Genomic DNA, 25901 nt, shown 5'->3' with positions numbered 1-25901 from the left:
TGATGTACTGCTAAGTCCCGTTTTTAGCGAATGTTTGTTGTGCATGTTGGACCTTGTACCAGATAGTGCCGAGTACCCTGAGATCCTGTAAGGTGAGCTGTGCTTCACAGAAATAGGTTCTTGAGCAATTTGGTTCTCCAGGAAGTCTTGCCAGACATAAAAAGACATCACAAGGGACAGCTGTTCCTTTTGGCTGGGTGAAGAAATATTTTACATCAAATTGGGTACAACATTCTGAGAACTCTGATTTGATTATCCTTTAGAGCAAAGGAATGGTAGCACCTGAAATGAGTCCTAAAGTTGGGTCAGAAAAAAAGCTATAGCTGTAATCTGCGTTCTGCCTTTTTCAAGGCTTTTTAAAAACATGAATCTGGAAAAATTAAAAAAAAAAAAATCCCTCTTTTTAATTTGAACAGGGCTATTAGAGTCCTCTGTCCCCTTTCAGTTTTGATTTTGAGTGTGATAGAGGAAGCTGATTGTGTTTACGATGGTGGTCTGACCTACATTCTTTGGCTCACTTCCACCTCTAGCGTTGCAAGATTGCTGTAGTACTACCCCACTTATCCTGATTTCTCTTTATATTATATGCTTGGCTGCGATGTAGATTGAAGTTGATATTCCTCGTTGCCATCAGTATGATGAATTGCTGTCATCACCAGAGGGTCATGCGAAGTTTAGACGTGTGTTGAAGGCCTGGGTCGTTTCCCATCCTGATTTGGTGTACTGGCAAGGTGAGTTTGACTGGTTGGCAAGGCCAGATAACTGGAAAGCTATGGCTGACTTAAAAATACCTCCACCTTTTTCCCTACCCCCAATGTAAGCTTTTTTTTGAGCACTTTCCTTTCTGTTTCTTTTGAAGAAGGAATCTGTGGATTATTACAAATTTAGATCCTAATAATTTATATTTAATTTGTAATGAAAAATCACCTCACTCTTTCTTATATATTTACTCTTCTGAAGTTTCAGTCACTTAAACAAGAAATCTGTTGCTTATTGTTCAGCTCTAAGATAAAACTGCTGAAGTTACTGAGCAGGTTCTTGGGATGGTAAATTGCATTTCTTGGAAGCGTTGAGCAGAATAATTAATTCAGCATTACAGTTCAACATCTTCTTTCATGCATTGATTTCACAGTTGCTTTCAGCATTACAGGTGAAGCCTGACGTTGCAGAATTATAATCCGTATCAGGAGTGCAAATTTATTTTGTGCATTGTTATAAATGAGCTCTTTATGCTGTTTCTTTGTGGCTCTTCTCTTTTTAGGTCTTGACTCTCTGTGTGCACCATTTCTGTACTTGAATTTTAACAATGAAGGTGAGTACCTTTTTCTGCTGGGGGTGAAGGGGAAGCATAATCTGTCATCTCTATCTAGTTGTAGACATATACACGTGCACCCACTTATAAATGGAAACTTTCTGTAGCTACAAAGGAATTTTAAAGCTCTTGTTGCCGCAAGTCATAAGAAACAGTTGGATTTTGAAAAGTACACATGGAGTACTACTCTTCAAGCAGGGGTTCAAACCCTGCATTTATTGAATACAATAATGAATACATAATCCGTAATTGTTGAGTAGAATAATGAATATATAATAAAAAGCACAAATAACTTTGATTATAGAAAAGCAAGTAATGTTTCTCTAGTACGTGTCTTTTTCAGTGAAGCTGTAATTCAGCCTTGTTTAATGTGAGTGTGTAATTTCTAACCTAACTGTTAACCTCTCCAGACTAGCTTTAATCAGAAAAGCTGATAATTGTTTTAAATGTCTAAAAGCTTATCCGACCACCTTTGGATATGTGGCCTTTATCATCTTAGAATGTGATTTGTTCAGAATAAGTGTAGTCCAATCTTCTGTTCTCTTGCACCTGGCTTTCTTTATGTAAGGCCTGTGGGGGGGAAAACTAGTTTCTTAGGACAATGATTCCTATTATGGCTACTGTGCATACAATCGTTTTTGTGTATAGATTGATTTAAGAGTTTATGCTTATGACCTGCTTAATAATGAACTTTTAGATATACTTACGTTTCTACCTCTGTAGTTGCATTTATTTTTCTAATTCTTTCAGCTTTAGCATATGCCTGCATGTCTGCTTTTATCCCCAAGTATTTGTATAACTTCTTTTTGAAGGATAATTCTCATGTTATTCAAGGTAAGTCTGTCCCTTAATTTTTTTAATTTTTCTTTTTTTTGAGAGAAGTAGAATTATTACTGGATTATAAATGCACTTTTTCAAGTGGTTGCAAAATTGGAACACAATTAGAATCACACTGTAGAAATACCCACCTATTTATTTCAAAAGGTTTATTTTAGGTAAGTAAGAACAACAGCTGTGCAAGAAAAATAGAATCAAAACAAGTGGGTAAAGATTCAGGCAGGAGAAAAAACCCGAAATGCTCTGTGTAAGCTTTTTGAAAAGCCATTAATAGTTTAAAAAAAAAAACAAAACACAAAAAAACCCCAAGTGGTAATGAATGGTTTTAATTGAAAGCAGTTATGAGTACTTACTGAATACTGGGTTTCAGCATGGCTTCCTGTCCTTGTATTTTTCTTAAAGAAATTCTTTTGTATATAACTTGTGAAAGTCCTCAACTTAGAAACAGTGCCTATAATTTTTTTTTTCTTCAAAAAACAAAGTGAAATTAAGAACTGATCGACAACATATAATTAGACGTAAAAGCAGTTATGTACCGGATAATAGGGAGAGAGCTAACATAAGGAGAGAACGCAGTTGTTAGGAGAGACAATGAGTAAGAAGTGTTATGAACTGAATATGTAAAATAATAGTTTGGAAAAACTATTCAATAAAACTTATTTGCATCCTTTTGTCTGTAAAGAAAGAGTGCTTGCTGGGTAAAAGGGGCAGTAAAGGTCTAAAGATGAACAGAGTAACTGTATTATATCAGATGCTCCTGTGGAGACAACCTCTTTAGACTTCAAGACTAATAGCTTGATAAAGACTTTTCTCAAAGGAGTATATTCTTCCATGAAATAATACTTTTGCTCTCTAGAGTTCACTGATGTTATCCCTAAGGGGCTTTATAAAAATATGGATCGGCCAAAGTTAGAAATACAGTTCACTAGGATTCTGTGAACCAAAGTGGTGTAGGCATTCCTGAATTCCTGTGCAACATCTGACATCATCAGGGACTCAGGGAGACCTTTTAGGATTCATTCAGTATCCTGATTTAATCCTTTTGGGGGTTGTATGTCAAATGCCAATGTGTAAATGGCAGTTTTAAGTGAAAATTCTGTGTAATTTCCCTGCTTTTTGGGGTTCGAAGAAAGTGTTAATGTGTCATTTTAACTGCCTACTGCAATTTTAGCTTCTTAGCTTCTTTGTGTCTTCCATGTAGGGGTGGACAGGAAGAATCTTCTGAACTGCAGAGTTCAATATACCTAATTTCTTAACTTGTCCTATATTATGAAGACAGGTGTTTTTTCTCAGCTTATCAGATATATTTCCTCACATAAAATAGGAAATGAGCAGTTAGAGGGGTTTGGGTACGGAATGCCCAATTATGCAAAACAAAAAAATCATATAATGAAATTCTAGCCAAAAGCAATTGGCTGGACGTGAGTGGTACATTTTTGTGAAGATTTGTGTGTTTTTAAAAACTCTTAATTAACCACGTAATCCCATCCACTAATTATATTTCATGACACTGGCTAGTCAAATAAAGGTGATATTTATCAACCTGTATTGTATCTGTAGAGAAACATCATGGGCATGAATCTTCATTTTTAAAATAAATGTGCTTCAGAGAAGCTAATAGTGAAATTGTTTTCATCAACATATGGCTGAATGTGTATGGTTGTGTAGAATTACTGGTTTACTGTACCCTACTTGTGATTACTGGCTGTTTCATAATATAAAACTGATGTGAAATGCACTTTATGAAAATGATTAATAATGTAGCGTGGTATGCATTTAAGGCATGGATTCAGTTATCTCCCTAACTTGTATGCATGTGAATAAGTTTGGCTTGAAACCGAGAAAATGTGATATGTGAGTAGCTCCAAAGCAGTCTCACCGTGGTGACACAAAACCTGGTATGGGTCTGTTTACCCACTTACCTCCTCATCTGAGTGCTGCCAGAGCATCTGTGGCATAAGAGAGGTGCAGTATCAGAGGGGAGAGGCTGGCACTCATAAGATGCCAGAAACCTCTTAAGAGGTTTAGTGTGCAGGGGCTTTGTCATTGCAGCTTGAAGAAAAAGTTGTGAAATTTCTGAAGGAGGCTCAAGAGATCTTAATTTTTATTGTAACTTACCTTGGAAAATTAGGCATCCTTTCAAGTATAATTTGCAGTAGGACTGTGGCTTGTTTCCCTTGTGCTCTTACAAGAGCATTGTTGATCAGTCCTCCTGAGGCAGAATCAGCTTTTAAAATTTGTGGTCCATATAGAATTATTTTACAGAGTGATTTTTCTTAACTTGACGGCTTAACCTGAAAGGAGCTAACTTGAGTATAGATAATGAAGATTTGAGTAAGATAAGAGTCTGTAAACAACTGAATGTTTAGACCCATTTCTATTCTTAAAGGTGTCTAAGCATGGAATTATCCCAGCAGAACCACTTCTGTGCTTCTTAGCAGTGGAATTGGAATTTGATTTTGTCCCTTCAGGGGTGAAGACAAATTGAGAAATAGGGAGTTATTTGCTTTCCCCAAGAGAGACAGTAGTAGGCATCTAGTCCTTACAGTAGACTTTAAAAAAACAATGGCAACTCTGGATGGTTAATTTGTGGAGCTGTGCGGACTTGATCTTTCGGGTCTTATATTTGGGGGATGCACTGAGATGTCCACATATTCTGACGTGGGATGAGGATTCGCATTCTTTGTCTCTCTTCTCCCCCTCAACTAGCTGTCTGGGCCCTCATTACTCTCTTCTTGGGAGCATGTAGGAAAAGGAATTGCCATCTGTTACAAAGTTACAATGTTATTGCCTCTTCATTTTCCTTCTAACAAAGCATATGACAGTGTGGACAAAACTGGAAGAGGGGCAGAACAGAGAGAGAGAGAAATCTGTCAATGTCTGTGTTCTGCTGTCTGCTTCTCTTCCAATTAAAAGCAAGTGTTATTTAGACAACTTAATTAAATTGTATCCGTCAGCTTAATGTGCCATGCTGAAGATGTAATACATTTTATCTTTTACAATAAATATTTCTCCTTATCTATTCCAAAAAATACATATCAAGGTGTTACTGGTCATGGAAATGGTTACCTTAAAGCCCCATTGCCTTAAACTTCCAAATTACAAAATTTAACTTTGTAGAAAAGAAACCATATAGAATATAATTTAAAGAGTATAAACTTTGTCTATCATTAAAACAATTTGGAGATTTAAAATCCTTGGAACAGTCCTGTTCTGATTTGCTTCCATCAGTATCTTGTGGGTCATAGTCATACTGAAAAGTCTTTAACTTTGCATGTTGAACGAACAGCACAACCTGAATATGAACCAAGTAAACTATTGTTGAAAATCCAGATTGTGAAGTACTAAGGAAGAGAAATGTATAATTTCTTCCTCTGTATTGAATATAATGGTGACAAGGAGGGCAGTAGTGGTATTCACTTGGTGTTTTATTTTAGATTGGGAAAAAAAAAATAAAAAAAATAATGTTACTCCTTTTCTACAGCTCATCTGTGAGTTAACAGCATGTGGTGGCTCGTGTTTTTGTCAATGATCTTGAATTTGCTTGTTGTTTCAGAATACCTGACAGTGTTTTCCCAGATGATTGCATTCCATGATCCAGAGCTGAGTAACCACCTTAATGAAATTGGTTTTATTCCAGATGTAAGTGCTAAGCATTCTTATAAGTGTTGTTCAAAGGAAGTAAAAAAATGGAAAATGAGGGCAAATTGGAGGAGATGCCTTTCCAGACTATTTCAGTAGCAGTTTGACATAAGTGAAACTTTCATACTAATGGACTTTTTCAAGTATGCTGATAAAATGGTAAAGTTTTGATTGTTGTTTTACATACCTCAGTCCTTCCTGTTCCATTGGCATAGTAAATACAAGAAAGTACTAATAGTCAGTTATAACTTAAAGATTCATCTTAAAAGATATAATTTTATGTAATGTAATTTTATTTATAAAGTGTGGATTAATGTATAAAAATTAATATGGCCATAAATGACTAAAAGCTAAATTTCTGAAAACTAGTTAAATGCCATTGGTTAACACAGACGACACGCATATTTGCAAATAATATAAAAAATGTGTATAAGTGATGGTTAATCTGTAGATATGTCATACTTTGGAAGATGCTGAGCAGTCATTTGTTATAGTCTATCAGAAGCCTCGGACACATGCATAACTTGTCTGTAAGTTTTATGCTTTCATTGGAAGAAGTCTGTAAGATAGAGGAAAATGAAAACTGAGAACTTAGCTAAAATGCTATAGAGGGAGGGGTATGTTGGAAAAGGCAAAAGAAGGCTTTCTTTAAAGGCTTGCTTTTAGCTATCACCGCAAATAGTGAAGCTTTCCTCCTTTGTTTAGAGAGGTATATATAGTCCAGAAAGCCAAGATAACACTATAGAAACGTTTGTCAACCTACTGTAGCATCATTGAAGTTTGATTGATGTTTCTGAAAAGTAGATTTAGGCAAGGCTATAGAGAGAACACTGTTAATTGATACTGTCTATAACATGTTACGTTTGACACTTAGAAATTTGGTAATGACAAGAAGAGATGATGACTGAGAAGTCAAAATGGAAGAAGGGAATTGAAGTCAAATGATGCTGATGTAGAAATACAAATTTTATAAGAAATTTATATGCATTTCTTCTGTAAGCAGTATAAAGCCTTATGTTTATTAGGAAATAATTTGAGTTGAAGCTGCAAGGCTAAGCGTCTGAAAGTCATTTGTCGTACAAATTCACCAATTCCTGGGTGAATTTGTGTATATCTTCAGGACTGGCAGATACTCGTTATCATTGTTTACAAAGATTGTAATGGAAAAGCAGATACATGCTTTCATTTGTAGAGTTGTTTTTAATGTAATAGTGTCATTTATGAATGATACAAATTTAAAAGATACTGTGGCATTAAAATGAGCAGAAGAGAAAGCCAATGTATTGCATTATAAAGAGAGATGTTTGAGAAGACCGCATGTATTGCTGATAGCCCACATCTGAAGAGGGTAGGTGGGGGGAAATAAAGGAAAGGTGGGAAGAAGGGAGAACAGAAGGGAGAACATTGTTATGTAGAAAGTCTAAATATTTTGGGGGTTGAAGAGCATGGTTTAAGTTCCTGATGGAGAATCAGTTTTGCAGCATCGCTGTGTAAATGCACTTGATACTTATTTTGTAAAGGCTGTGGATGACCAAAGCAATTCCTCTGTGTATTTTGTCCAGGATACCAGTTCCAACTGAAGAAGTAGAGATGTAATTTCCCTGACCATCTTACAGGTTCCCATTTTTGCTACTAACCTACATGAGAACTCTGTGGCAGCCTCTCTTGCGTGTTAGCTTGACCTTTCAGCAGCTTCTAGTGTCTCCTTATACATTTAAAATTCTCCACTGAAAACCTTCAAGGTGCAAGTCAGATGGAATAGTTTAAAATCGCATGGTTCTTTATGTTTTAGGTTTTGTGTTGTGCTAATCAATGGACAATACATAGTGAAATGTGAGAGTCAAATGTCTCTAAGTGTTAAAGTCTAGAGATGATTAGGTAAGGTACTAAATAATTACAAAACAGAGGTGTATTAAAAAAAAACAACTTTCATGGAGTACAAATGATAGTTCTAAAATTAACACTAGCCTCTGAAGAGACATTGTCCTTTCTAAATTGTCTTTTTTGTTTTTAACAAGTAAAAGTTGTTGTGCCTTTTAGATTAGTGAGAAGTGATTTTTGTACCTCTAACAAGATAGCACAGGATCCATAAAGGTGAAGGATATGCACTGTAGTAATGTGATCTGAACCAGAGTTTTGTGCTTGAGTACTAATCCTATCAAAGTAAACCCTGATTAGTGTTTCATCATTGAAGTGCAGGCTCTGCTGCAGGAAAGATTGTGTTTCCTGGCACCCGTCTCATTTGCTTCAGGTCACGTAGCTCTCAGAATATTGAACACTGCTGAAGCTTGAATAGCTGATGCAGGGCCTGGATTAAGTACATTGCTGTGGCTATGTGATTTACATGTAAACAGAGGGATATATATGGTGAATCTTACAGTTCTTTGCTCACTTTCCTGAAGTTTATCATCTCTCCCTCTTCTCCCCCCATATAATGCTTTAGAACTCATTATGTATTTTACTGCATAATTCTAACATCAACAGCAGACAATTTTGAACTGAAGAAAAACAAGGAAGTGTGCTACATTACTAAAAGGGTAACTATGGCTATAAATTAATCTGAAGAGCTTTCAGCTGCAAATTATGGAAACTAGACACAGCTGTCAGGTGGCCATGAACAGAGATGACAAAGTCTGGCTGCAGTCGCTAATAACATTGTGCTGGAGTCGCTGTCATCAGTAGATACCCTAGCTTGGTTTCGGCAATATGCAGGAGGTGTTAGTAATAGGTCTTCATCTGAGAATTAAAAATCCCACAATTGAAGTACTTTATCTCTGTTCTGTTACCCAATTACCTAGTGGTGAATCCTGGGGAGAGATTTCTTGCAGGTGTATTTATCTTGTGAGGAAAGTGATCATTCTTCAAATTTTGTTTGTGTAGGTGCATATAGGTGGGTAGAATCTTAATGCTAAAAATCGAACTAAATCTACATTCTCTTTGCATCCCCAGTCATCAAAACATTTTTACACCTTTCCGTAGCATTTAAACTTATGACTAATTGTCTAGGCACCATAAAGGCTTGAACCTAAGTATGTATGTATGTATTTTGAAGACACAAGATAAAGGTGCAAGAGCAGGGGTTTATAGAATAGACTATTGCAGTTGGAAGGGACCTACAATGATAATCTAGTCCAACTGCCTGACCAATTCAGGGCCAACCAAGTTAAAGCATGTTGTTAAGGGCATTGTCCAAATGCCTCTTAAATACTGACAGGCTTGGGGCATCAACCACCTCTCTAGGAAGCCTGTTCCAGTGTCTGACCACCCTCTCAGTAAATAAATGCTTCTTAATGTTCAGTCTAAATATCTCCTGGTGTAGCTTTGAACCATTCCTACATGTCCTATCACTGGATACCAGGGAGAAGAGATCAACACCTCCTTCTCCACTTCCCCTCTTAAAGGAACTGTAGAGAGCAAAAACATTTTTTTCTTTACAAATGACAGTCGAAACAAAAAGCAGTAGCTGGGAGGCAGCGTTGTTAGGACAATTCCAGCTTATTGTTGGACAACATTGTTCCACACATACATCAATCGGGCAAAACAAAACAACCACCACCAAACAAAAAAACTAAAAATAAAAACCAAAATCCCAAACCAACCTCAAACAAATAAACCCCAGCAACTTCACAGACAGAAAATTTTGTTCCTCCTGGAGCAAATGAGCTAGTCACTGCTGGAGGAAGAATACTTGCCCACATTGCCATTGATTGTGGTAGTTCTTATATTCCTGTAAGTGTGACTTCAGCCTTGAGAAGGAAAGGCTCCAGCATAAAAAAGTCTTGACTACTGAAAACAGTGTGAAATAAATGCTTTAGCATGTATTAGGGGTTTTGTTATCCATCTATAAATCATTTTTATAATGGTGAAGACGTGACAGTTTACCAGTTTATAATAACACACTGCACGGAGTGACAAATGGTCAGGAGAGGATTCTTCTATGAAAGACTGCAAGAATAATGATTACTCCTATTGTGTTTGTTATCTTTAAAACTGTAGTTATTTAACCTTGATCTCAGCTCTATAATCCTCTGAGGTGTAGAAGGTGAACTTTATCTTAGAGATTTTTGAATTTTCTTAAAGGTTTTTGGTAAACTCAAGTATTACATACATGCATAAGAAGCAAGAACTTGTGAAGAATGTTGGCGGTTTTGATGTTTTGAAAACTCAAACCTTCAATTTTAAATAATTAATTTTCATTATCCTGTGGAAAGGTACATATCTTCACTGTAGCTGTCTTATAATGTTCATAAGGTACACTTGAATCATACAAGATTACAACATACAGCCACTTAATTCTTACAGACTTTTCACAGAACAAGAAGCTTGTGTGTGCCTTTTAATACTCCCTACTATCCCCAACAACAAACATTAACGCTCATTTTCACCTTGCTATTTCTTCTGAAATATCTTTAGAATCAAAATCCCCTGAGCCTAATTTTCTTTAAAACTACTGTCTTTGCAGCTGAAATCTCAATCTGCTGTAGACGCAAGTGTGTAAAGCTCTCATCTTCTGGAGGAACGGTCAAATATGAAACAATCCAGACAGTAATAGGAGGGAATTAATGAAATCCTCATGGAAAAGGCTTTCATCAAGATTTGAGCCAGTATCTCTAAGAGCTTTGAGTGTCTAATGGGAGATGCACTCTTTTCAAAATATGCCCATCTCACTATGGGCGAGTAAAACATTTTCACCCTGTCGAAAAACAATGAAATGCGTCTCCAAGGTCAGGTATTGATCAGAATTTGTTATAGCAGAGCACTATTGGAAAAGAAGCTTTAGATAGGAAAAATGAGATAGGGAAAGATGGAGAAGGAAACCAAGCATAAGGACAAATGTAACTAAAAAAACCATGTGGATTTATTCAGATTGCTTGATTGGGAACTTCTGTTAGGGCACTTCTGTTTTCTTAATGTATAAGAAATATCCAAAAAAGAGCTTGAATTTTGCTAGCAAAGCAAAACGATAGTTATGGCATTGCTGATCTCAAGTTCACTCTAAAAGAAATTTAGTATTAGTTTTACAGGCTCTTATTTTAATGTGACTTATTCTCAGGCTGTTCCAGGAGTTCAAACGATACTTTGATTAAACATTAGGTATGTTTCCCAGCTGCGAAGAGTCAAGTGTCAGTAAAACCTACAGCCCCATTATGTTTCAGTGTTCAGTAGTGAGAGGTTGAAGACTTCCACATTAGCAGCTGGTTAGTACAGAAGCATGGCCCAATGCTGTTCCAGCCAGTGGTTGCTAGAGGGCAGCATTTACTAATAATATGTTAAAAGTGCAATCACTTCACTAAGACTTTGGTAGCCTATTTATTTAAGGACTTCAAGTCATAGAATCATAGAATCATAGAATCGTAAGGGTTGGAAAGGACCTTAAGATCATCTAGTTCTAACCCCCCTGCAATGGGCAGGGACACCTTGCCCTAAACCACGTGGTTCAAGGCTCTGTCCAGTTCTTTTCGTTTGTGTTTTTCAATTTGACTTGTATGGTGGAATAATATGACCAGTGTTGTGGCTTTTCTTTGCTTGCTTATTAATAGTAATCATAACCTCTTCAGGTTTACCAAGACCTCCTCATCTTAGAACATTACAAAAATGAGATGGAAAAATCCCTTCAATAAAAACTTGCCTAATACTTTCTACTTAAGTAGTTTGACCTATATTTTCATGTCACTGTTGATAAGTTTGGTGATGATGGTTTAGAGCAAAGTGGTGCTTTGCCGTGTGGTTACCTTTTAATAATCTGCTTAATGTTTCAAATTTTGTGTATTTTCTTGTATACTTCTATGTAAATGCATAAAAGATAGAGGTGTTTGTGAAATTAGGAGAAAGTGTGGATCTGCTTTGGTTAAGCATATTAATCAAATGTATGAAAAGGAGGAAATAGTTGCTTTTAAATACCAAGGAAGTAATATAGTTCAAAATTACTTCCGCATAATATGTACCTCGAAGCAAAGAGGAGCCTCAGGCTTTTAGGAGTGCTTAATTTTCTACTGCATTGAAAGCAAGCAGACAAACAGGTATTGGCTGATCATAACCACTGTAGGAGGTATTTCAGGGAACAGGGTATGTTGTTATTGAGCAGAGAACCATCTATTGAAGGCATGCAAAGATATACTCGGTGAAATAATAGTATGAATGTGTTAGAAGATGAAAACACTAATAGAAATATCACCATTTTCAGGCGGTTTAAGGGAGTTTGAACCATTAAAATCAATTGGCTGGTTGGAGGCCAAGCTTTATAAAAGCCTCCTGAATACTGAAAGTGGTGAACACTCTGGTCATCATGACTTTTTTAGTTTTATGGACAGTGTGGTTCAGATATTATTAGATGCTCAGATGAAGACATACAAATAAAACTTAGAGCTGTGCTAAAGAGCTTTTCAGCAAATGTGTGCATCGTTTAGCCAGTGCCATAACCCAGTTAAGGGTTTATGGAATAAGTAGTAATTTATTAACATAATATCAGTTAGGCTTTCTGCTTCTCATTTGCTTGCTTCCAGGGAAAGCTCAATAGAAGGACTAATTTGCACTTTATGAGCTAAAAAGTAATATATTAAGCTTTAAGTCTAACTGTAAATCTTCAGAAGCGGAAAACAGAGCACATGAGCTATGCAACTGAGTAAAATTTAACAATGATCATCTCGCTCTTGCATCCCTAATTTGTGGTGACTTTCTATGCAGTTCAGTGTTTCAGGAAAATAGATTCTGTTGCCTTCAACGTGCTAAATGTTTAATTGAAAATTAAGAAACTCTTAAGGTAACATAAATGCTTAGCTTTTCTAATACATACTAAATTTTTCTCTATATGATGTTACGAGAATGAAAGTTGGCAGAAACTAAAGGTTTTCTGTAGCCATTGCAGCAGCACAAGTTCTTAGACAGTCTCGTAGTAGTATAAGTGCTGAAGCAGCCTCAAATCAGATGACACCTGCCTTTGAAGGTCACAGTATAACAACATGAATACTTTAGGTGTTGGTAACTGGCACTATATGCTTCTGAGAATGAAACTGTTCTTATTGCTGTTCAATGCCAAGTATACTTTTTAATAAATACCAACATATGAGAAAAAGGTAGATACAGTTAATTTTTCTGTTGGAAATTGTGATTTGCACTTTTAGTTATTTATATAGAACCAGGGGTTTTTTCCATAGTAAAAAAGATATATGGAAGTTGGTTTATGCTTGTTATCACTTAGCAGTATATATATGTAAGGTGAGAACAGTTAAGGTGTAATAGAGCACGTTTCTGAGTTCTTTAAGACTTTGGGGGTTATTTTTTGCAAACATAAGCCTAGCGAGGGTGATGGTTGTTTTTGTTATTGTTTTCAGTACAGTATCACAAACTAATAACTGGAAAGAAATGCGAATGGGAACTTGAGGGAGGAAAGAGCATCTCCGAGAGGCTAAAAGTTGTGTGATAGTTGTTCTGCCACTCTTGTTATTTCCTATTTTAGATACATTTATGCCAAGTTAGGCAATTTTTAATGTAGAAGATAATTGTCACAGATAAGTTCAACTTTTAAACCATTTTTTTGTTCTCTTCCCTCATCACCACCTTTTGCAGCTTTATGCTATTCCTTGGTTTCTTACAATGTTCACACGTGAGTATGCACCCTTTTTCTCTGATTAAATGTTCAAAATTTCTTCAGCATAATTTTTCTCACATTTTCAGCTAACTTCCTCCTAATTGGTGGGGTGTGTCTATCATTTACTAGGTCACTTATAATTTGCAAGCATATGTGTTGTGGTTTGAATCTCAACAGTGCCTCTCACATACTTTGTGCCATGATTTTACAATATTTAGCTTTTTTTTTTTAAGAATTTTATTAAGTTTGAACTGGATTATTTTACCCATGCAGGATTTAGGGGGTGTGCAAAGGAAGCTGTTATCTACTGGAAAAAAGATACAATTATAGTTAAAAAAGAAAACCAAACCTCACCAGCTTCCCCTGCCCTCACCCGAATAATGTAAGAAAGAGAGTAACTTTGGTTTTGAAGATCAGTGAAACAAGGGTTTTTTTCATTGCCCTTTGACGCATTGTCATTTTACTAGCACTACTTTACTATGAGATTTGTGCATGTGTGTTAGGAACTAAAACAGCTTTCTAATTTGGTAAGCTTTTAATGAAAAAGGACAAAGTTAATACAGCAGGTCCAGAAAGCAATTAAAAACCTTCTTTCCTCAAAGATCTCTTTGATTACTTTTTTTTTAATGTCATGTCAACATTGGCAGACTTTGAATTAAAAAAAAAATTGGCAGCTCTGAAAAGAGCTGATGGATTATATCTCTGATGAAATATCAAAGAATTTAATGTGAGATTCTTGATTGCAGTTTCTGAAGATATTGACTGTAAAGCATTGGTTCTTGCAGTTGTCCATTCTTTCATAAGAACTTTCATAAGAATCACTACCTTTGGAAAACCAAGGAGATGGTTTCCTTGGCAATGAATTGCAATAGAATGTTAGGACTATTTTGCTGGAAGATGGCTTCTTTTAGGAGAGCCAACTTCAGCTTTATATGTAAAATGTCTCTACTTTTTACAGACCTTTCTCCTTGTCTTTTCTTTATTCTGCCAATTGTTGCTGTGTTTTGCTCATTTTCTTGTTTAATTTTAAGTAGTTGAGCTTATTGATTAACTCATTAATGTCTTCATACTGTTGGAAAAACTGATATGCATGTCCTAATGCATAATTGTACTGTGCCAAAAGAAAAATAAATTCCCTAATTTTGTGTGTTTGAAATATGAAAATCTGAACACTTCTAAATATTTAATAATGAAAGAAGACACTAATGATTTCCAGAATAATCAAACTACATATGAAGACAAACCTGTTTCTGAACAGGCTGAGTCCTTTTTGCTGCCAAATAAAAGCAAAATAACCCTAAGAGAGGAAAAATTAGAAAGGCTGTGTGTGTATATGTTTTTATCAACTTATATACCTATAGCTTTTTCTTTTTTTTTTATTGTGCTTGTTCATCATGCAGATGTCTTTCCTTTGCACAAAATTTTTCACTTGTGGGATACATTACTGCTTGGAAATTCCTCTTTCCCGTTCTGTATTGGAGTTGCAATACTTCAACAGCTGAGGGATCGTCTTCTGGCTAATGGATTCAATGAATGCATTCTTCTTTTTTCAGACTTGCCAGGTACAGAAAAAATATTTCTTCTCTCTTCCTCTGTCCTCCCCAGTGTGTTGCTGAAGAAAGTATGTGCTTGCAAGTGAATATATACTACAAATCTTGCATGTGTCTGGAAATCGTGGTAGATTTAGGGAACTCGCTGTCAGAGTATGTAGGTCTTAACTACAGTTTGATGAAATCGGAAGTCTTTTTGCTGTACCAGCAAGAATTGGGTGAGCTTGTTATTATTTCCAGGTGTAGATAGGTATACTTTCTTGTGAAATTTAGAACAATATTGAGTAATTCCTAAGCAACTGTTTGTAGACATGCTGTATATAGAAACAATCCAGTTGATGGGGATTTCTTAGTGAAAAAAAAAATCAGTGCTGTTCTGTACAATGCTTTTCCACGTTGGTGCTGGTACTAGCCTGTTTTACTTTCAAAAATGATTAAACTTTTGCTGTGGATGCAATTAATGTAGAAGGATTAGGGAAAGCAGTATAGAAGCCATTGGTATTGCTCTGTGTTAAATCAGTTTCCATTTGAAATGTAAAGCCGTCAGAAGAACCCTAAAAAAAAGCCCAAACCTCAATGAGAGATTCAAGTTTGTAAGAGCATTTAAGTTTAAAAGGTCTTAAGTGTGGCAGTCTCCACAACTGCAGAGTTTACAGAGGTTAGCAGTAGTCTAGGATATGGCAGCAAGCAGGCTGAAGCTAAGCTCATAGTTGCGTAAATCAGTTTCTCAGGAGTTCAGTGAGCTGTCAGAGATGAAGCTCTGCAATTTCTCTAAATATTACTGTCACAAATTCTCCCACTGTATACCCTTGAGCATGCATCCAGATTTCAAAATTTTGCTTTATTGCTACCTTTGAGTTCAGTATGTAACAATGGAATTGCTACTGTATTTTTCAATATATCAGAAATTGATTAGGCCATTCCTTATGGTGTGGGATTTTTCAGTTTCGGTCTATATACTTAGTCATTTCAAATGTTCTTATTAAATTTAACTGGGTATTTTCAGATGGTCCAAAAGGTAGGAGCTAAACTGAAAGATTGTCTCTCTCCTCCTTTCCTCCCCCCCCCCCATCTATTAGCTGCATGTCTTAGCTAAATATAGATTCATTAATATTTATTTTCTTGCCTGCGGTAGTTTCACCCTATTTTTCTTTTTTCCTTGAGTGGTTCTAAATCATATATTCCAATTTATCTTGAACCTGCTGATTTACTGACAGTTGAAGTACTTTATGCTGAGGTCATGTGTAAGAATGCATTGGTTCTCATAATACATGACTGTTTATACAATAATCACTAAAATCCATAGGATTATAATGTACATGCTTTCTGCTGATTAGGACAGCTTTGCTGATACTCTGGTAGGAAATGTTTTGATAGAATGGTGTTTCTGAAAAGATTTATTTGTTTTAATGTTGGTGATGTCTACACTATTTTTGGATGCCAATAGTGGCACAGTTGAATATTGTGAGATTAGTTCAAACTGTATCATAAATCAACTACTAAGTGAAAAAAAGAATCGGGATCGAAGACAATCCTAGTGTGACTTAAAAGACAAATGTTATTGGACTAGCTGAGTCTTCTGGAATCAGTAACTTCTTTGAACATACAGTTATGATAGCTTGTGCCTTCTCTTTCTGACCTGAGGCTTATTTCTGGTTAAGGGGTATTGACTTTTTGTCACCTGTGTCTTCCAAATGGGACTTCTGTTATTTTGGTTAAAATAAATTGTGTGCCATGTCTGAGAATTTTTCTGAAAGTAATTTATAAATAACCTTCACCTGAAACTGGGTCACCCTGAGGAAGAGATTATGTTCTTCAAAACATCTGTGATAATTTCAATCTAAAATCAATTGTTGCTCAACAATCTGAAACTCCTGCGGTTTTTAAGCTTTCTGTGCACTGGAATGGCTTATCTCAGGCTGCCAGTGAAAGTGACTTGCTTTCCAGACTGATAAGGCTATTTTACTGCAATCATACAACTTTGTGGAACACTATAAGATTTCTTGTTTTTACAGTAGTTATTTCCAAAAATGTATATTTAAAGTTTTGTTTAAAAAAAACCCCAAAAAACAAAAACCAAAAACCAACCAACCCACTGCTTTATTTCCATTTCACTGGAAACACATGTAACAAAGTTTCAGTTACTGTTTAAAAAAGATAATGATGGGAAGAAAAAGAAGGGCACAGTGCCATTATTGATTACTTAAATAGAATTAGGTTGTTTGGGAAATTACTACCCCCCGGTGGGTTATTTTATTCTCTTTCATTTTTTCTTTCATAGGGTTTTTTTCCTTGTGTCTAAGGAGCTTTGTTATGTATAAATTTGATTTAAACATATCAGTACCAGAGAAGATTTAGGAGATACTATTTGAGACAAACAAAACCAACCCTGGAGTCGTTGCTAATTCTTTATGTGTAGTTTTGAGATTTGGTAAACTTCATCTTATTCAGGTGATGCAAGAGAGCAGTTGCAGGATGTGTTACCTTTGGTTTTCTTTTATCTGACACGTACTGGAAGAATGTGGCAGGAAAATGAGGATGATGAAACTGGCACTACTATGATGTGGTTCCTGATCTACCAGCAACAGACGCAGTACAGACCAGTACTGACTTGTACTAAGCCAGTTTGGGTATGTTTCCATCTTGCGTATTAGCAAATTTGCAACCCAGAAGACTCTTTCATGCATTGAGGGCTAGCTATATAGGTAGCTTTGCTTTAAAACTTGCAGGTTTTCTTATAGCTTAGTCTTTAGCATCTTGCTCTATTTGTCGATAATGTACATTATGCCGCTCAAAAATTATGATTACTGATTACTGTAGCTGGGTTTGATTACTAAGTTCCTTAGCCCCTGTACAAGTAGTACAGAGTCACCAGCAGCTTTTGTTAGGAAACAAACCCAGGAAGGAAGCATCTGGATGTGTATACCTCTTTGCAAACAGTTGAAGGATCTCATAAACCACCTCACTCTCACCTGGAATGCGGTGCTATATAGGGCCTGGTAGATAGATCTTCCTCCAGAGATCCATGCCAATACCACCACTGACATAGGGAGATTATGGACTACAGAAGGCATAGGGCAACTAACAAAAAGATGGGGATGGATGCTGTTAGAGAATAGGGAAACACTAAGCCTAGATGTGAGACAAAACATAGTTTCAAATAAGCCTTTTAGGTTAGTTCACGTAATAAGCTGATCTTTTGTAACTTTGCTGTTCAACAGCTAGTCTTTCTGGAACTCTCATCTGAGGTCAAAGTTCTTTCTTTGGAAGAACTGTCTTTTGACCTTGGTCTCAGATGAGAGTTCCAGAAAAACTAGCTGTGGAAAAGCAATACAGTGCAACAGGGAGCTACAATAAAATGCTTGAAGTGGAAAACATAGAGGATTCTACTTTGTAGGACATAGGCATGTAGCTTTAAGATGCAACATGTAGTCAAGGAGCTAGCTATCGCCAAACCACAAAAAAAAATGATTCTTCAAGGAACAGAGTTTCTCAAATGTAGGAGAAACAATTTTATCTGTTGCCATTGTAGTGACATGCCAAAATGCTGAGTCCCATGATGGTGAAAACCAAATAAATAATTAGAAGGATTACATCCAGCTCAGAAATGGACTATAGATTAAAAACTAGTGAAATTCTACACTAAGATTGTATGGTGCAGTTTTGAATGATGTGTTTCTGCTGGCAGCAGCAGAATTAGGCACGCATCAGAGGACTCTACTTCAGATACATGTCTGACCTTAGGTTGCTACCATTTTTCTTTCTGTTGTTTTTCTTCCTGAAAATCCTTTGTCTGCCCACATCTATGATTCATACGTTTTTATTGTGCCAGAATTTCTGGTGGTTCAGCATCTAGTTAATTACGGTTTGGTAGGAGGAAGAAATGGCAGTTGTCCACCTAGCCCATGCTGTTTGTGGGTGTTTGGTCTCTGTTCCCATTGTTTCACCACTTCTTGAATGAAAGTGTAAGTTCTGAGATCAAAACACTAACTTTGAAGAGACTGAAAGAGATACAGTGGGGCCTTCTATATGCCAGTGAGCATCAGAAAAGAAAAGGTAATAGAGTGATTTGATTAGGGTTTGACTTTTTATCATACAGTTTTGAAAACGTCCTATTGCTCAGATGAAGACTCTGAGGAAGAGAAGTCATAATAGCTCTTCTAAAATGAAACCTTTTTTGTAACTTCAGCTGTGAAATTTTGACATGTGGCTTTGTTGTAGCTTGCCCAAGTTCAAAACTGTTGTCACTTGTGGAAGATGACACTGAAAGGTGATTTGCCATGGAGTAAGCAGAGCTGGACTGCTTTCCCAAATTACAGTATAGCTGAAGAAAATCAGCAATTTGGTCTCTGTCACATGATGAACATGATAATGGCACTATAACTATGACATTAAAAATGGATTGGAAATAGAAAAAGGTATCAGAATTAAAAAGGAAATCATGTTTCCAGTTTTCTTTTCCTGAAAGATGTAAGTCAGGCTGATATTTATAGAAACATCTTTTTCTGTACATATTCCTCATCTTTGCTGTGTTAGATGGTTTTCTGTAGAGACAGGTGTATTTTACAATTCAATTCCTGAAGATTATCATTGCTAAATAGGGGCATTTATGAAGCATAAACTGAGGGTAGCTGCTATTAAGTGAGCTTTTTGCTTTTTTCCTTCCTTTCTCCTCTCCTCCCCCTTCCCACCCTGCAACACCCCATTTGTTTTTTGTGTGTGTGCGTGTGTGTTTTGGTTTGGTTTTTATGGCTTACAGCCGTTGGGTTGGGACCTGGCTTTGGTACAGAAGCAGAGCAATTTGTTGGGACATACCTGCTCACCAAGGCTGTTAGGTAGTGTCAAATTGTGTAAGATTGATGTCATTTTACCTGAAGCTGTGAATTCTTTAACTATTCACATTTTCCACTTGTAGTGACATGAACAAAATGCAGTTCTATTTATAGATTCTATCCTCTTGAGACTAAAGAGAAACACTGGTGGGTGACACATTAAAGAAAATATACCAAAATCCTGTATTCATGTTAGTGTTCTTTCTAGTCTGTAATTGTCACTGGCAGAAGAAAATCAAATATCCTTTAGCAAAGGACTGTCTGTCTCGAGAGATGGTATTTCATAAAAAGGGTAAAGTGAGTTCATCAGTAAAACTTTCCTAGTGCATCTCTTAAAATCACTGATGCACAGCTTATGTCTCCTGTTCCTTGATAGAGCCTATATGTACTCTTCATAGGGAAAGCGGACATAAGAGAATAAAATACTATCATTTCTAGGCGTGGAAAGACAGAATTCAGGCCACTCTCATCTAAGCTTTGCTCCAGGATGTGGGAAATTTTTTTTTCTCTTTACAAATGTGTAAATAGATAATTTCCTTCCTTTTGCTTTTTCCATTTCTTTTTTTTTTTTTTTTTCTTTTCCCCCCCTTCCCTGTCATTAAAATTATGAGCATTACAACTGGTTCAGGATCAGGCTAGTGCTTCGGAAGCAAGAGTGTGCACTAGACACTAGGGCCTGGACCATCTCACTTTGATATACTAACCAGTGCTTCCGGGCATTCAGGCTCAGCTGTTGCATGTACAACAAAAACAGCAATATCATCCAGAGGTAGTAAAGAATATTGACTGTGGAAAACTGTCTGGAGACTTTTTTTTTTTAATTCCAAGATAGTGAAAGAATTGTAATGTGCTCTCAGACAAGGTAGCCTGTTAATGCAGCATTGAAATTTTGATCCTTATTACAGCCGTGCAACATGCAGTCTGTCTGAAGACACAGTATATAGTTTGTTTCTTTGCTTCTGTATCCAGTCATTTTTCTAGCTAAGTGCAACTTCTTTAAACCTGCTGCATTTCATAAAAAATAGGATGGCTTCTTGACCAACAGCACTTGTCCTCTCAGCAGCTCTTTAAAGAGACACACTTAGCATCCATGTCGAAAGAAGAATGAAGACTTCTCTCATATGAGCTGAAGAGTTATAAATTAATGACTGATATTTACATTGCCTTTGAAATTTTGTCCCAAGATGCACTGAAAGGGATGCTGATGTGTGTAAGTAAGAGCAAATCAGTATCCTCAAAACAGCGAAGTAACACCACTATCCTGTAATGTATGAAATAAATTATATAGAGAATAATTCTCCATTGACTTTTTGATTTATAGTAACCTTCTAGGAATAATAGATACAGAGAAGTTGGACAAAAATGTCACTTCTCTTCCTAGATTTGTCCTTTTAAATATCTAGGCTTAATGTATCTTTTTGTGTGTCATCAAAGATGATGCTTCTCTGATGCATCTTCTCTGGTGGCCTTCCACCACTCACTCTCTTCTGAGAGCAGGAATTGGAGATTGAACTGGCTGACCTATTCAGCTTCCCAGCTTTTATAGTACAGAAGTTTTCTGGCCTATTTATGTGGCTGTGTGGTGAAAGCTGATGTTGCCTGGCAGGGTGGTAGTAAAGTATTTGTGATGGAGAGGTCAAACCAAGCCCATAAATCTGAGCTGTTTGCAAAATGCAGAAGCAGTTTATTTTGGCCAAATTTCTTAACTGGTGTCCTGTTACCCAAGGAAAAGGCTCTGGAATTGATTAAGTGCACACAAAGACTTGGTCTGTGTACATTTTCATTAAGAAAGAATCATTTGTGTTAGGTTTTTCTCCATTACTTTCTTTCGCTTGCTGTGAACAATGTATGCATGTCCAGTTTTGCTGTAAAACTAAAAAATTTTGTGTGCTTTTGTCACAGGTGTATTGCCTTTAAACTGATGCTTGCTTTCCAACATCTCATTAAAGTGCAGTCTATTTCTCTCCTGTATCTGTAATTAATAATAAACACTATATACATGTAGCTTAAAAAGCAGCTATGTCAGGCTGAGCCATCTTTTTCAGTTGAGGCTCTTGACAGAGGAAGGTGGCAGCTTGGTAGGGAATGATAATTTAGCACAAACAGAGCAAAATTAATAACATCTTAGAGCAACCACGATGTTTAGTTCAGAAAAGTAATAAAACATTTCCATAGGTTTAATATTAGGATGGGGCCATGGCAAACCCAGGATATTGCTGTTAGATCACTTTTTATTTACTTTTCCACTCCCACCTTTTTCAATTCCTGTATTATTTGCATATTTAGAAATCTCAGGAAAAGTCTTTTGATGCCCGATAATGGAGGAATTAGGTGGTGCCATGGAACTGTTTCTCGTAAAGCCTGATTGCAGGCTGGCTGTGAAATACTTAAGCTTTGTTGAGCCAGAACTCCTAAAACCAATGTTTTAAAATGAAACTTGTGATTTTTAGTTCCTAGATACTCAGGTGCCAACTTTCGCTTTTGGAAGGCACTCTGCACTTTTTGAAAATGAGACTGCTTAAAGACATGCTAAATCCTGAAATGAGAACTTATTTTTATGGTATTTATTTTATGTTTAAAGTTAGGCTTAAATTTTTTTAGCGCATACTTCACAGTTAATGGCATCATATTATGTCAGCATGTTTTTGTTACAGATTTTCCAGCAAAATAATTTGTATGAATAAAACTAGAAGACATGCTTTTTAAACTACAGAACACTTCGGTGTTGGGACCTTGGAGAGCACAGAGATGTTACATATACATCTCCATGAGTGAGCAGGCCCTCCCTGTCCATTCTAATGTTTCTGTTCTTGCTTGTTTTCAGAATGTTTCTTTTCTTGCTTGAGATTTATGCAGAGACTGCTCTCAGAAGGATGTTCTTCTAAGTTGTTCGCACATGTCAAGTAGTCTGGCATCCTGGGGAGGTATTCTTTGTTCATTTGTTCATAGTCCTGCTCAAGAACCTTGGCACTGACTTGATATATCTACACTTCTGACATACCAACAGTACGTTTTCAATAAGGTGTAAGCATTAGTGTTTTCTGGCTTGTTACTTGGGAGCAGGAAGAGTACAAGCAGGATTAATACTGTGTGAATGCTAGGTCTTGGTGTGATAACAAAAGATGGCCATTTAATTGGAGACTGACTCATTTGTTATATATGTGAAAAAGCATGGGAAGAAATTAAAATTGAAGTAGCACAGCAGACACTTCCAAAAGGAGGAGAAAAGATCTTATCCAGCAAGGCTGAAAAAGATTGCATTGCATTTTAATTACGGACAGAAAGTGATTTTTCTTAAACTGAAATTTCAAACAAGGGGTAAAAACAGGCTTGAAGGTTACTCAAGTGTGACGGCTCTTCATGTAATGTGACTAATAAATATTCTGTAAATATTTACACCAGTCTAATGTAGTAATTCCAGTATCCTAAAACTAATTGTTTTTCAAAAAAGAAGAAAAAGAATGTGAGTAAATTCTTTCACTACCAATAGTTTTGTCTCCCTTCTCGGTAATAAATGTTGACCATTCCCAAATACAGGCATACATGTGCCTATGTGCATGCATTGTTATTTGTTTTAGTATTTGTGGAAACCACAATCTCCTTGTTATATTTTTATTCTGTATTACTTAGAAGCAGATCAATTAGTCAGCAGACTGTAAATTGGTGTTAGGCTTTTGATGGCCTCCCTCACAAACCATTTAAAATTCCCTCTTGTTCCATGGAATGTCATTTTCAGCCGTGGCCGCTGCCCTCCTGAAGTGCTGCTTAGAAGAAATGAGAAGCCAAACAGCCAAGAATCACAGAACAACAGACTCCTACATTTTTTACTTAGACCCTGGTGTGTGAGAACTGAATATCGTTTTTAGGGAAACCCATTGCTGCATTTTCCAATTCTCTAAATTGATTCCTTTTGCAATTAGAGAGCTGTTACTAGGTAAAATATTTTGATAGTCTGTCACAATGTTTAGCTCTGTCAATCTCAATTTCTGCTTTCGGCCTTTTCATAACTTTCTACTGCACATAGCATTCCTATTCCATCCCCCAGTCCTCTGTTTTCAATTTCAGATATTTGTAGGCTGTTATGCCCTCTCACAACCAAATGTTTCTCATGCTATTAATTATTGTTGTTCAGATATTTTTTTTTACTGGCTAAATTCTGCTTTCATCTCACATATTACAAAAGTACTGCTGACATTTCCTTAGCTAAGAATCTCAGGAGACAGGGCTATAACCCACAGTTATAGCTGTCTCTTTACAGGAAAAAAAACAAAAGCCATAAACGTGCTACAGTCTTGAACTGAAATTCTCAACTTTATGAATAAAATGAGTCTTTAGAAATTTAGAGAAAGCGACTGTAATGACCGTGATTCAGAGTATATTCTGAGCTCTAGGAATAACAACCAGTGAAAGGTAACTGCTGTCTTTATCTGAATTTAGAAATTGTGTCAAATTCTCCAGTTACGTGGAATGATACTAAATAACAATCTTCCATTGCAGTATATTCAAAATGAAAAATCTAATATATTGTCATCACAGAATGAATCGCTAGTTACTGTTGAGATACCACATTGTCTATCTCTGGCAAGTATTATCCCAATAATACTTGGGAATCTGAAATGGGTAAGTAAAACTGTGATTTACCTTTGCAGCCACAAAAAGGTTTTAGAGCTAGAATTAAAATCGGGCAAACCACAGTTTTAGTCACAGATTTTTTCAAAAGGAAGCACATAAGCATGTTGTCTTCAGTGGAATTAAAGAATATGCTGCAGGTTGTATCCTACCTGAATACAGTCAGCTTTTTGAATGGGAGATTAATAGATCACATCATTCAGATTTTAAGCAAAGTAAGTAATCTCGTCCCGCTAGAATATTCTGCCAAAGCTTCAATTTCAGCTTCATTCGTTCACCACCCTGCAGATGACTGACGTTTCTGGAGGAACTGCCTGATTGATGGCAATGCATCAATTCTATTGGTGGCAATGAGTGATCCATGGCAATTCAGTAAATCTGCTTGAGATATGTAAAGCTTGGTTACAGTGCCACTATTTTCTTCATAGAAGCTGATGCTTCCACCTTAACTGTGAGTGCTGTAATGAATCATCCACAGATTCTTGGGACAGACACAAGTAGTGCTAATGTTCCCATTGTTTGTCTGGCACACTACACGGGGTTTGTCATTAAATGCAGGCTAGGATAAGTGTTCTTTTCATGAGACTTCAGGCAGGAGATGCAAAACTAATGAGTTTTATGTTACATGTTGTTAGATGATAGACATAGGCAGGATGCTTAGTGTTGCAAAAATTGTATTTGTAATAGGTTTACTTTTTTGTTTTGCATGTTTTTTCAGTATGCTTTGGTAATTTTTGTTTGACCACAGCTTATTTTAGAATGCATCCTATTTGGTGGGTGTCTGCTTTCCTTACAGGTTGAGTAATGCTTTGTCATACACAGCACTTTACTCCTTCAGTGAAAATGTTTCACTATGAATGTCTTTTTAAGGTTTGGACTGTGTTTTTTTACTTTGTTGTTTTGATTTGGCTTTTTTAATAAAGCTCTAAAACAAATCCATCGCGTTTGCCATCAAACACAAATTAATGCTGAGAACTCCCATTTTCCACCAGATAGGTAACATGTCAAAATGGCAGGCCACACAACATTTGACAACTTAAAGCTTTCAGTCTGACTCTAGCACCGACAAATAAGAAACGTGGTTGGTCAAAAAATCCTGATGTCCATACGTGAAATGTACTTTTGATGGACTGCATGTACTTATATACTTACAAGAGTCAATAGTCTGACTTGCAAAAACATTTAATGAAGGTGCCTTACAATTACTAGGCTTCTGTTATATTCCTGTCTTTGCATTGGTCAAAGTTCTGTGACACTTCTCTTAAACAGATTTCCATACATAACTGGGGATAAAATTAATACCTAAAATGTCTGTGCTAGTTTTTCGTTAAAAATTCTAAGTGTTTTTTTATAGGAAAATATTTTTGAAATTTATGCGCCCTTTAAAGGGGAGAGGCAGAGACACAGAAGTATAAATGGATATATGTCTGTTTAACAATATCATAGATAGGTTAATTGGCTTTACTGATTTTTTTTCATGCTTGCATTTCTTGTTTTTTCTTTAAATCCCT

The 25901-nt window shown here is 36.3% G+C and overlaps 1 protein-coding gene across 5 annotated transcripts in view; it reads left to right on the top strand.

Annotated features, from left to right (window-relative positions):
- TBCK (TBC1 domain containing kinase) overlaps window positions 1-25901 on the top strand; it is a 99603-nt gene that overhangs the window by 42511 nt on the left and 31191 nt on the right. For all 5 annotated transcript variants that reach the window (XM_030492836.1, XM_032920068.1, XM_030492835.1 and 2 more), the window contains 6 exons: window positions 605-731; window positions 1262-1312; window positions 2063-2146; window positions 5706-5791; window positions 13358-13394; window positions 14780-14941. In XM_030492836.1, coding sequence (XP_030348696.1) covers window positions 605-731; window positions 1262-1312; window positions 2063-2146; window positions 5706-5791; window positions 13358-13394; window positions 14780-14941 — 547 coding nt within the window. The remainder of the gene's footprint in view (window positions 1-604; window positions 732-1261; window positions 1313-2062; window positions 2147-5705; window positions 5792-13357; window positions 13395-14779; window positions 14942-25901) is intronic.

This window comes from Strigops habroptila, chromosome 7, assembly GCF_004027225.2.
Source record: "Strigops habroptila isolate Jane chromosome 7, bStrHab1.2.pri, whole genome shotgun sequence".
Classification (NCBI taxonomy): domain Eukaryota; kingdom Metazoa; phylum Chordata; class Aves; order Psittaciformes; family Psittacidae; genus Strigops; species Strigops habroptila.
Note: the sequence above shows the minus strand (reverse complement) of the source record. Positions and strands in the feature narration are given on the sequence as shown.